The following is a 13,184-nucleotide window of genomic DNA, read 5'->3' as shown; positions in this document are numbered from 1 at the left end:
GGTCTGATTATAACCCATTCTGACCTGAGATCAGATTCTGAAAAATGTCAGTCGTTTTCAAAAATAGCAGACCTACAAGCTCGTAGCGCGCCACTCGGTGGCGCGCTATGAGCTTGTAGATCTGCTGTTTTTCAATAGCTAAAGCATAACATGATACCACCAAAACGGGTTCCCGGTCAGAATGAGTTAAAAGTTTCTTCCCATAAACTTTACTTGAAAATTACGTTTAAGAAACTTTAATAATAATTACGTGCGTGCGTTCCAGGGACCCCCCAGGGATCAAGACAAGATTTGTGTAAAAACACAAAAAAAAAAAAAAAAACACAAAATTGTCACAATAGCTCATGTCCTGCGACATAGGGCTTGTAGTATAGATCTGATATTTTGGAATAGCCGACGCTAAAATCGATAAAAACGTGACGATCATGTATTGCCATGACAAAAGAAACGAGATCACGAGAAAAACTATCCCTGGTCAGGGGCTGGTGGAGTGCTTTGTTTGAACAGTACTGCAGTTCGAACAAAGTTCAAACGAGTAGTTGAATGGCAGCAACGTCCGTGTGTGTGTGTGTGCGTGTGCGTGTGCGTGTGCGTGCGTGTGCGTGTGCGTGCGTGCGTGCGTGGTTGGATCTTGAAAACATAAGACAGATAGATACCTTCATTATCCCACGGGGGAAAATCAGTAAACAGTAAACAGACATACAGTAGAAGACACCCCCGGTGGCTTATAAATCTACTGTCAGGACGGCATTTTGGATTCCCCATTTAACCCATTCTGACCTGAGATCAGATTCATACGAGGTTTCCACTGGACACACACTGGTCTGATTAACCCATTCTGACCTGAGATCAGATTCTAAAAAATGTCAGTCGTTCTTCGATTTTTCAAAAATAGCAGACCTACAAGCTCGTAGCGCGCCACTCGGTGGCGCGCTATGAGCTTGTAGATCTGCTATTTTTCAATAGGTAAAGCATAACATGATGCTAACACCAAAATGGGTGCCCGGTCAGAATGGGTTAAAGGAGAATTCCATACTAAAAGGCTTTCTTACCTTTCTTTGTAGTTGTTACGTCCCCACCAAAGAGGTCCAGGTGTTATTTTGTGCAAAAGCTCCTCATTGGCTGTTTCCCCTATACCATAAGCCCTACATGAATTGCATTGTATTGAATGGGATGTATGGGGTGTTGTGCTAATTCGCTTATTTCCATCGCTCAAAATTATATATTTTTTGTATATATCCTCTCTTCATAATAAAATAATAACCCAAGCGGCACACTTTACTACTTATTTCGATGGAAATAAGCGAATTAGCACAACACCCCATACATCCCATTCAATACAATGCAATTCATTTAGGGCTTAGGGTAGGGGAAATAAGGAGCTTTTGCACAAAATAACACCTGGACCTCTTTGGTGGGGACGTAACAACTACAAAGAAAAGTAAGAAAGCCTTTTAGTATGGAATTCTCCTTTAAACACGAATAAGTGGTGGCGACAGTAAGAAAAAGATGGACTGTTATTGAGATGGTAAACATATTATTGCACACGGTAGGAAGGTGAAACATAGCAGCGTCTGCCCCTCATTCACAGGCACAGCAGGCTGGACGAGAACCCGGACGTGAGTATGTTTACACACTAAACCCAAGCGTTTAGGTTAGGAACTGTTTTAAACACGTCATTTGTAACACTTTTTAAACGTGTCACAGTGTTTAGATTATGAACAGAAGAACATGTTTAATCGCCCGTAACACTTTTTAAACACATAAACGTGTTTAGTTTTTACAATCATAGTCAGTCATATTATATAGGTGTTTAGAATTTGAACACTTGAGGTGTTTGAGTGAACTCGTGTTCTATACTGTATTTTATGACCATTAATAAACATTTGGCATTTTATTATTTATTACACACATGGTGTTTAGGTTTAAACCAGGGGGGCAGTCAGACGGATATTTTGTGAAGCCACTATAAGGAAATGAAAGTTCATATAATGGCCTGTTGTGGCGCTGTCACTGGACCCAGAAAAACCCATAGCCCCATAGAAGTCCATGTATTTGGGCCCAACTTCACCTAGACTGTATTACCTTAATAAACATGGTCATGAATACTTTCTGCTTCCAGTCACTAGTTTAAAGTCTCATTTCTAATGTCATAATATTCTTTTTGGAAAATTATGGTCCCATTTATAAAAAAAATGACCTATGGTTTAAACGCGTCACATGTTCCAGGGATTTACAGTGTAGGCTTTGTCCATATGTTTACAGAGTATAGGCTTTGTCCATATGTTTACAGAGTATAGGCTTTGTCCATATGTTTACAGAGTATAGGCTTTGTCCATATGTTTACAGAGTATAGGCTTTGTCCATATGTTTACAGTGTAGGCTTTGTCCATATGTTTACAGAGTATAGGCTCTGTCCATATGTTTACAGTGTAGGCTCTGTCCATATGTTTACAGTGTAGGCTTTGTCCATATGTTTACAGAGTATAGGCTCTGTCCATATGTTTACAGTGTAGGCTTTGTCCATATGTTTACAGAGTATAGGCTCTGTCCATATGTTTACAGTGTAGGCTCTGTCCATATGTTTACAGTGTAGGCTCTGTCCATATGTTTACAGAGTATAGTCTTTGTCCATATGTTTACAGAGTATAGTCTCTGTCCATATGTTTACAGAGTATAGTCTAGTCTCATTTCTGATCATATCTTTGTCCATATGTTTACAGAGTATAGTCTAGTCTCATTTCTGATCATATCTTTGTCCATATGTTTACAGTGTATAGTCTAGTCTCATTTCTTTGTCCATATGTTTACAGTGTATAGTCTTTGTCCATATGTTTACAGTGTATAGTCTTTGTCCATATGTTTACAGAGTATAGTCTAGTCTCATTTCTGATCATATCTTTGTCCATATGTTTACAGAGTATAGTCTCTGTCCATATGTTTACAGAGTATAGTCTCTGTCCATATGTTTACAGAGTATAGTCTAGTCTTTGTCCATATGTCTACAGAGTATAGTCTCTGTCCATATGTTTACAGAGTATAGGCTCTGTCCATATGTTTACAGTGTATAGTCTAGTCTCATTTCTGATCATATCTTTTGGAAACAATCATCGACGTTGCTCATTTACAGTTTCATTTACAGTACCTGTTGTCGCTCCGAGCTTCCTGGCCATACAGGAAGTGCTCCTGTTGTACGGTGACGTGATTGGCCGACTCGTCCTTGCCGATGGTGACCACGGGGTATCCCATTTGTCGAGTCCACTTGTCCATCACCTCGCTGACGTCGATGTCCCGCCCCTCGGAACGCAGCGCCTGTTTGGGAAAATGTAAGGTTTTTGAGTGGTGCAACCACTCCTACAACCAGCAATGTCCGTGTGCCTGTATCATGTATCAGGCATGAGCACGAGTGGTGTGCGCATGCGTGAAATTGGGGAACGTATGTGACATGGCTGCCACCTGCTGGACGCAAATCCAACTTCTGACTGTCTAGGTTCGCTAAAGAAGGAAAGGCCGAGCCAAAATAATAATGAACTGTCTATAGGTTCGCTAAAGAAGGAAAGGCCGAGCCTCAGAGTGCTTCCACTAAGGAAAGTAGTCTTTCTATTGACACAACCCGCCTTTGTTTTGGTGAGTAGCAAAAACGTTATTTTTATTTACACTAAAGAGTAGAGGCTGGTCTGCATTCATGCGAGCGGCGGAAGTTGATAGTAACATAGCTCTAATGCACGCATTAGAGCTATGGAACAGAGCTAGTGTGGAACATGCTATTATAAAGAACACAGTGTGGAACATGCTATTATAATGAACACAGTGTGGAACATGCTATTATAATGAACACAGTGTGGAACATGCTATCATAATGAACACAGTGTGGAACATGCTATTATAATGAACACAGTGTGGAACATGCTATCATAAAGAACACAGTGTGGAACATGCTATCATAAAGAACACAGTGTGGAACATGCTATCATAATGAACACAGTGTGGAACATGCTATCATAATGAACACAGTGTGGAACATGCTATCATAATGAACACAGTGTGGAACATGCTATCATAAAGAACACAGTGTGGAACATGCTATCATAAAGAACACAGTGTGGAACATGCTATTATAATGAACACAGTGTGGAACATGCTATTATAAAGCTTGAGTCTGACAGTATTATTGTTATCATTAAATACAGCACTCTGGAATAATGGTAATTACATAGCAGCCTTTTATATATATATATATCACATCAGCGCACCCACCCACACACGTGCGTGCGCACCCACCCACACACGTGCGCACACGCACACACACACACACACACACACACACACACACACACACACACACACACACACACACACACACACACACACACACACACACACACACACACACACACACACTACCTGAGACAGTTTGTTCCAGAGGTCCTGTCTTGCGGCATTGCTGAACATGTGAGTCGTCAGATAATCCTAAAAATACCAACAAAAACAAAACAGGTATAAATCAACTGTAACAAAATATCTTTTGTTCCCATAATAATAAGAAGAAGAAGAGGCTAAAAAACCAGTTTTCGTCTTCATTTCATACGAAAGCAGAACGTAATTACATAGTTAATTAGATTGACCCAGCGGTGGGTTTTTTTTAAAAACAAAGCTAATAGAATGTGTTTCAATTGAAAACCACTCCGACCCTGAAATCCAGCAATTCACAAGTTCTTTTCACAGACAATTCAATTCAATCCCAGCTCACACTGTGTGAAGAAAAGAAAAGGTGTCGCATTGTTTCTGTTCACAGTGTCCGGGGTCTCAGAGCCTACAAGGTAAACCTTTCTGTTCACAGTGTCCGGGTCTCAGAGCCTACAAGGTAAACCTTTCTGTTCACAGTGTCCGGGTCTCAGAGCCTACAAGGTAAACCTTTCTGTTCACAGTGTCCGGGTCTCAGAGCCTACAAGGTAAACCTTTCTGTTCACAGTGTCCGCGTCTCAGAGCCTACAAGGTAAACCTTTCTGTTCACAGTGTCCGGGTCTCAGAGCCTACAAGGTAAACCTTTCTGTTCACAGTGTCCGGGTCTCAGAGCCTACAAGGTAAACCTTTCTGTTCACAGTGTCCGGGTCTCAGAGCCTACAAGGTAAACCTTTCTGTTCACAGTGTCCGCGTCTCAGAGCCTACAAGGTAAACCTTTCTGTTCACAGTGTCCGGGTCTCAGAGCCTACAAGGTAAACCTTTCTGTTCACAGTGTCCGGGTCTCAGAGTCTACAAGGTAAACCTTTCTGTTCACAGTGTCCGGGTCTCAGAGCCTACAAGGTAAACCATGAATGGAATCGGTCACTGAGGCAAGGCTGACGTCTTTGATCACATTATTGACACGGTGGGACTAGAGAGCGTCGCATAGTCCCTCCCCCCTTTCAGAACGACGAGTGGCCCAGGAAATGAATCCCAATGAATTTGTCCCATATAGGCATTTCGTGCTTTATTTATTTATTTAAATACCTTTTTAAGCGTGTCGTACGAAGCCAACTCTTGTCGTGACAAATCATGACAACACACACGATATTTTGGACCAAACAAATAATTACAAAGAAGAAAAACAACAAAAAAAAGTGTTGTAACCTGCCGTTTTTTTGTTTTAGTGTTATATTAAACACTCTGCTTTGCAGAGCCTCTATTAGCCTACTTTTGAGAGGAGCGGCTACTTGATCCTTAGACATGCAGGAAAGGAGCTATAAGGAGCTATAAGGAGCTATAAGGAGCTATAAGCTCACCGTTGGAAACTTCCAAACTGCACACAGACAAAAGAACACGTCCAGAAAGTTTTGTCTGACTCTCTGTGGTAAAGTAGGACAAAAATGTCCCAAAAAAATACAATGTCCCAAAAAATACAATGTCCCAGACACCGAACTGTATCCCTCTGTAGCCTCTGTAGACATTTTTAAAGCTCAGCTCAAGACCCACTTCTACAACATTGCTTTTAATTGATCTTTTATTTTTTATTTTTTGTTATTCATGTCCTCACTGTATTGCATTACTGCTTGTTCTTAATGTTGTTGCCTTGCTTTTCTTTTATTCTCCATTTTTCTGTAAAGCACTTTGAGCTGCATTTCATGTCATGAAAGGTGCTATACAAATAAAGTTTTATTATTATTATTATTATGAGCATCATCATCCATCACCATTCTATCATCTCAGAAAATCTTGACATCTGAAAAAAAAATTCTAAATGTGAATTTAAGCACATTGATTTTACTTCAGACCTTCTAGTGCTATCTGGATATGAATGTGCTGCTCGTTGTCGCATCGTCCCATCTCCCACAGCTCCGTGACTGGGAGATGGGACTGTGGACAGAACTTTTCTGTTACACTTAAATCCATATAAAAGTACCGCAAGTTAGAAACGTGTGTGGCTATGTGTAACGAGGCACAGCCGTTTACAATGCGATGCAACATTGACAGCGGGGGGTTTTGCACTGCAGGTTTCTCAAGCGCTTTTTTGGAGCAAAACTTTTGTGAAATGTAAATGGAAGGCAGTTACAGTACTGTACACTCCACTATACAGTAAATATCCTAACAAGGGGGTCTGGGAAGGGAGTGCATTGCAAAGGGCTGCATTTCATGGTGGTGGTGCTGCCTCTCTGTAGAGAGGAAAACAAAACCCAAACACTAAACTACGTTTTCAAGACGTTTTGGCCGTTATCTCTGGAACGGGAGGTCCAATCTGCTCAGTTTAAAGTCGGATCGGACGCTTTGGTTTATTTTGAGAACACCGATCCGATAAGAGGTATTATCGTGATCGCACGCCGATTGATCGGAGCATCTCTAGCCCATGCAGTTGTCCAGTGTGTGTGTGCGTGTGCGTGTGTGTGCGTGTGTGTGTGCGTGTGCGTGTGCGCATGCGTGTGCGCGCGTAGTGAAAAGGGAAGTGGCCGGTGAATGAGGAAAATGTGATGTCATTTGCGTCACAGCGCCTATACGGTAAAATGTTGCACAATAACATGGTATGTCGTACGAATGCAAACAGTCGCGGTAAATATGCACGTTGGGAAGGATGCAATGCCGTGCGTTTAGTTTGTGCGAACAGAGTGGTTCAGAAGACGACCAAAGGATAAACGTTAACGTGCATACTGTACTCCTTACTGTACTCCATACTGTACTCCTTACTGTACTCCTTACTGTACTCCTTACTGTACTCCTTACTGTACTCCATACTGTACTCCTTACTGTACTCCTTACTGTACTCCTCACTGTACTCCATACTGTACTCCATACTGTACTAACATACTGTACTCCTTACTGTACTCCTCACTGTACTCCATACTGTACTCCATACTGTACTAACATACTGTACTCCTTACTGTACTCCTCACTGTACTCCATACTGTACTCCATACTGTACTAACATACTGTACTCCTTACTGTACTCCTCACTGTACTCCATACTGTACTCCATACTGTACTAACATACTGTACTCCATACTGTACTCCTTTGCACCACAATTACAATTAGGGAAGAAGGATATTCATTCATTAATTGCAATGAAACTGAAATGGGAGAGAGACTTGCAGGAGAAGAGAACGAGAGAGATAACAACAAGAGATATATAATATGTGTTATTGTGAGATTATCTCACCGGAGTCATGACCCGTTATCTCTCTCTCTCTCTGAGTCATGACCCGTTATCTCTCTCTCTCACACGCACGCACGCACGCACGTACACACACACACGCACACACGCAGAACAAGATAACAGAAGATAGCTCCTCTCCTCTCCTTTCCATTATCCACTCTTCTCTCATTATCCCCTCTCCTCTCCTCTCCTCTCCTCTCCTCTCCTCTCCTCTCCTCTCCTCTCCTCTCCCCTCCCCTCCTCTCCTCTCCTCTCCCTATCTCCTCTCCTCTCCTCTCCTCTCCTCTCCTCTCCTCTCCCCTCCCCTCCCCTCCCATTCCCTCCTCCTCTATAACGGTGCTTGACATTCTATTCTCTCTATATCTCTCGCACGAGTCTTAGTTGATAGCTTTTACACACACACACACACACACACACACACACACACACACACACACAGAGATAATAGGTTAATTGAGGTCAAGTTGTCAGATGGAAACGTGATAACTTCTCTGTTCTCAACATCACGTTTCTCTCCTCCAGAACTCTACATATTATCAACCCCCGCCTCCTCCTCCTCCTCTCTCTGTTCTCCTCCAGGGCATTTTTACAGAAAGTAAAGTAAAGTTGTGTTCCATAGACTGTAACGGAAGATGGACACAGGAACAGTGACATCACCCCATTGGTTTCTACAGCCACACACACACACACACACACACACTATAGATGGACTGGGCCTGGCGTCATCATGAAAGGGGGCGGGACCGGGCCTGGGCGTGGTCATGAAAGGGGGCGGGACAGGACCCTGGCGTCGTCATGAAAGGGGGCGGGACTGGGCCCTGGCGTCGTCATGAAAGGGGGCGGGACTGGGCCTGGGCGTCGTCATGAAAGGGGGCGGGACTGGGCCTGGCGTCGTCATGAAAGGGGGCGGGACTGGGCCTGGCGTCGTCATGAAAGGGGGCGGGACTGGGCCTGGGCGTGGTCATGAAAGGGGGCGGGACTGGGCCCTGGCGTCGTCATGAAAGGGGGCGGGACTGGGCCTGGGCGTGGTCATGAAAGGGGGCGGGACAATGAGGCTCTATAAAGGTGTGATGGTACAATCCGTGAGTTTGCCGGAACGGTAAACAGACACAACTGTATCACATGCTTATTTTTACGCAGTTATAATTGACAGCATGAAGAGGCAATTAGTCGAACGCCTGAATGAACACTTCTGTCCCACGGCAGAAACCCCAGCGAACAAAGTGAATATCCTGCGGCGTGTGTTAAGAGTTAGAGACGGACACCTTCGAGTCATGCAGAATGGCGTAAAGAGGACATGACACGTCATAAGTGATGTGTGATTGAGCGAAGGCATTCATTACAGTTGGAGAGGAACTATAACTGCACTTTCATGTAGATTATAGCTTGTGTGATTGCGTGTAATGTGACGGTATGTGTGCATGTGAGAGAGAGAGAGAGAGAGAGAGAGAGAGATGCAGAGACACCATTTGTTGTATTATACACAGTCAAATTATTATTGTTTGTCTTGGTGAACGCTTGTTTCAGCGGTGCGATTTTATTTCTATGGATAACGACTAATGAGCTTTATCCAATTCTGACCTGAGATCAGATTAAAAAAAATCTCTTCTATACATCCTGATTCCTGACAGTCTTCTGAAAAAAAGCTATGTTTCTATGTCAGTCGTTTTCAAAAAAATAGCAGACCTACAAGCTCGTAGCGCGCCACTCGGTGGCGCGCTATGAGCTTGTAGATCTGCTATTTTTCAATAGCTAAAGCACAGCATGATGCCAACACCAAAAAGGGGTTCCCGCCCCAACTGGGTTACATAACAGACAGCTGTCTAATCAAAGTCTCGGAGCACCTGTCTGCGCTGCTTGAATGGATGCCGTATCCACCAAGACAGGCATGTAAACAAACTGTTAATGTCATTCACACACACAGATAAACATTCATTTAATGTCATTCACACACAGATAAACATTCATTTAATGTCATTCACGCACAGATAAACATTCATTCAATGTCATTCACGCACAGATAAACATTCATTTAATGTCATTCACGCACAGATAAACATTCATTTAATGTCATTCACACACAGATAAACATTCATTTAATGTCATTCACACACAGATAAACATTCATTTAATGTCATTCACGCACAGATAAACATTCATTTAATGTCATTCACGCACAGATAAACATTCATTTAATGTCATTCACACACAGATAAACATTCATTTAATGTCATTCACACACAGATAAACATTCATTTAATGTCATTCACACACACAGATAAACATTCATTTAATGTCATTCACGCACAGATAAACATTCATTCACTGTCATTCACACACAGATAAACATTCATTTAATGTCATTCACACACACAGATAAACATTCATTCAATGTCATTCACGCACAGATAAACATTCATTTAATGTCATTCACGCACAGATAAACATTAATTTAATGTCATTCACACACACAGATAAACATTCATTTAATGTCATTCACGCACAGATAAACATTCATTTAATGTCATTCACGCACAGATAAACATTCATTTAATGTCATTCACACACAGATAAACATTAATTTAATGTCATTCACGCACAGATAAACATTCATTTAATGTCATTCACACACACAGATAAACATTCATTTAATGTCATTCACGCACAGATAAACATTCATTTAATGTCATTCACGCACAGATAAACATTCATTTAATGTCATTCACGCACAGATAAACATTCATTTAATGTCATTCACGCACAGATAAACATTCATTTAATGTCATTCACACACACAGATAAACATTCATTTAATGTCATTCACGCACAGATAAACATTCATTTAATGTCATTCACGCACAGATAAACATTCATTTAATGTCATTCACACACAGATAAACATTCATTTAATGTCATTCACACACAGATAAACATTCATTTAATGTCATTCACACACAGATAAACATTCATTTAATGTCATTCACACACAGATAAACATTCATTTAATGTCATTCACACACAGATAAACATTCATTTAATGTCATTCACACACAGATAAACATTCATTTAATGTCATTCACGCACAGATAAACATTCATTTAATGTCATTCACACACAGATAAACATTCATTTAATGTCATTCACACACAGATAAACATTCATTTAATGTCATTCACACACACAGATAAACATTCATTTAATGTCATTCACACACAGATAAACATTCATTTAATGTCATTCACACACAGATAAACATTCATTTAATGTCATTCACACACACAGATAAACATTCATTTAATGTCATTCACACACACAGATAAACATTCATTTAATGTCATTCACACACACAGATAAACATTCATTTAATGTCATTCACACACACAGATAAACATTCATTTAATGTCATTCACACACACAGATAAACATTCATTTAATGTCATTCACACACAGATAAACATTCATTTAATGTCATTCACACACACAGATAAACATTCATTTAATGTCATTCACACACACAGATAAACATTCATTTAATGTCATTCACACACACAGATAAACATTCATTTAATGTCATTCACACACACAGATAAACATTCATTTAATGTCATTCACGCACAGATAAACATTCATTTAATGTCATTCACACACAGATAAACATTCATTTAATGTCATTCACACACAGATAAACATTCATTTAATGTCATTCACACACAGATAAACATTCATTTAATGTCATTCACACACACAGATAAACATTCATTTAATGTCATTCACACACAGATAAACATTAATTTAATGTCATTCACACACAGATAAACATTCATTTAATGTCATCCAGCTAAACATTTTTCCCAAGAATGTCTTTGAAAACATTTGAAGCGAGGGAGGAGTATACAATGCGTAGTATAGTATAGATGTATAGTTTATATGTATAGTTTATATGTATAGTTTATATGTATAGTTTATATGTATAGTTTATATGTATAGTATAGATGTATAGTTTATATGTATAGTTTATATGTATAGTTTATATGTATAGTTTATATGTATAGTTTATATGTATAGTTTATATGTATAGTTTATATGTATAGTTTATATGTATAGTATAGATGTATAGTTTATATGTATAGTTTATATGTATAGTATAGATGTATAGTTTATATGTATAGTTTATATGTATAGTATAGATGTATAGTTTATATGTATAGTTTATATGTATAGTATATATGTATAGTTTATATGTATAGTTTATATGTATAGTTTATATGTATAGTTTATATGTATAGTTTATATGTATAGTTTATATGTATAGTTTATATGTATAGTTTATATGTATAGTATATATGTATAGTATATATGTATAGTTTATATGTATAGTTTATATGTATAGTTTATATGTATAGTTTATATGTATAGTTTATATGTATAGTATATATGTATAGTTTATATGTATAGTTTATATGTATAGTTTATATGTATAGTTTATATGTATAGTATATATGTATAGTTTATATGTATAGTTTATATGTATAGTTTATATGTATAGTATATATGTATAGTTTATATGTATAGTTTATATGTATAGTTTATATGTATAGTATATATGTATAGTTTATATGTATAGTTTATATGTATAGTATATATGTATAGTTTATATGTATAGTATATATGTATAGTTTATATGTATAGTTTCATTATATAGAAATTCCACTGTTACGTTCTTAGCTTACGCATGTTTCATGATAAATGGTTTTTATGTGACGTATTCCCATGCTTTTTTGTTCCTGCTTAATGTAAATCGCTCTGGATTAAGAGCGTCTGCTAAATGCCCTAAATTGTAAATTGTAAATTGTAATGCAGTAACCGGAAATGTGTTCTATTTTGATCAACACTTTTCCCGAAGGCAACTGTTCTGGGCTGGAAGAACGACCGCACTGGGAAAAAAAAACGTGGAATACTTTCAGTAAGGAAGGACATACTTTGCTTTTGTTGTTTGTTGATTTATTAAACTAATAATTGCCTCTTTATGCTGTCAATTACAACACATGCTACGGAAACGCTAATTATGAATAATTAATAATAATAATTATGAAGTGAGCAACTATCTTTTTGCTCCCGAGATCCCAGATCCCAATAAGCTGTGAAACAAACATGTGTAGCAAAGCTTCTTGGATCTGGCAGCGTCAGGTTAGAAAAAAAACATCTCTCAGCAGGAAATGCCCAAACATGGCATTAGCTGTTTTTTACAGGCACTTTTTTAAAAACTAAACTTATTGACGGACAGATTTATTTCTGTTTAGCCACGCACTCTGCCAGCCTTTTCTTTCTTTCTTTCTTTCTCGTATTTGCGTAAGTAGTCACAGAATATTCATGTTCGTTGTTGCACATGTTCACCAAAGAAAAGAAGTGGGAAAGAAATCAATTGGAAATGGAATGGTGGTAACAGCCAGAGATGGGCAGTGTTTGAAATACATGTATTTGAAATACATGTATTTGAAATACTTTTTTGTATTTTGTAATTTGTATTTCGCTGGGACGGAAGAAATGAGATGCATTTTGTAT

The 13,184-nt window shown here is 39.0% G+C and overlaps 1 protein-coding gene across 1 annotated transcript in view; it reads right to left on the bottom strand.

Moving 5' to 3' along the window:
* The window catches only part of LOC308311030 (thyrotropin-releasing hormone-degrading ectoenzyme-like), a gene marked incomplete at both ends in the record, with an annotated part of 87,326 nt that overhangs the window by 32,076 nt on the left and 42,066 nt on the right, over window positions 1-13,184 (bottom strand). The window contains 2 exons of the mRNA XM_080757527.1: window positions 3,146-3,312; window positions 4,405-4,470. Of these exons, the coding sequence (XP_080613653.1) occupies window positions 3,146-3,312; window positions 4,405-4,470 (233 nt within the window). The remainder of the gene's footprint in view (window positions 1-3,145; window positions 3,313-4,404; window positions 4,471-13,184) is intronic.

Source organism: Protomyctophum bolini (assembly GCF_963924005.1).
Source record: "Protomyctophum bolini genome assembly, chromosome: 23".
In the NCBI taxonomy this organism is placed as follows: domain Eukaryota; kingdom Metazoa; phylum Chordata; class Actinopteri; order Myctophiformes; family Myctophidae; genus Protomyctophum; species Protomyctophum bolini.
The sequence above is the reverse complement of the archived record's forward strand: the minus strand, read 5'-3'. Positions and strand labels throughout refer to the sequence as shown.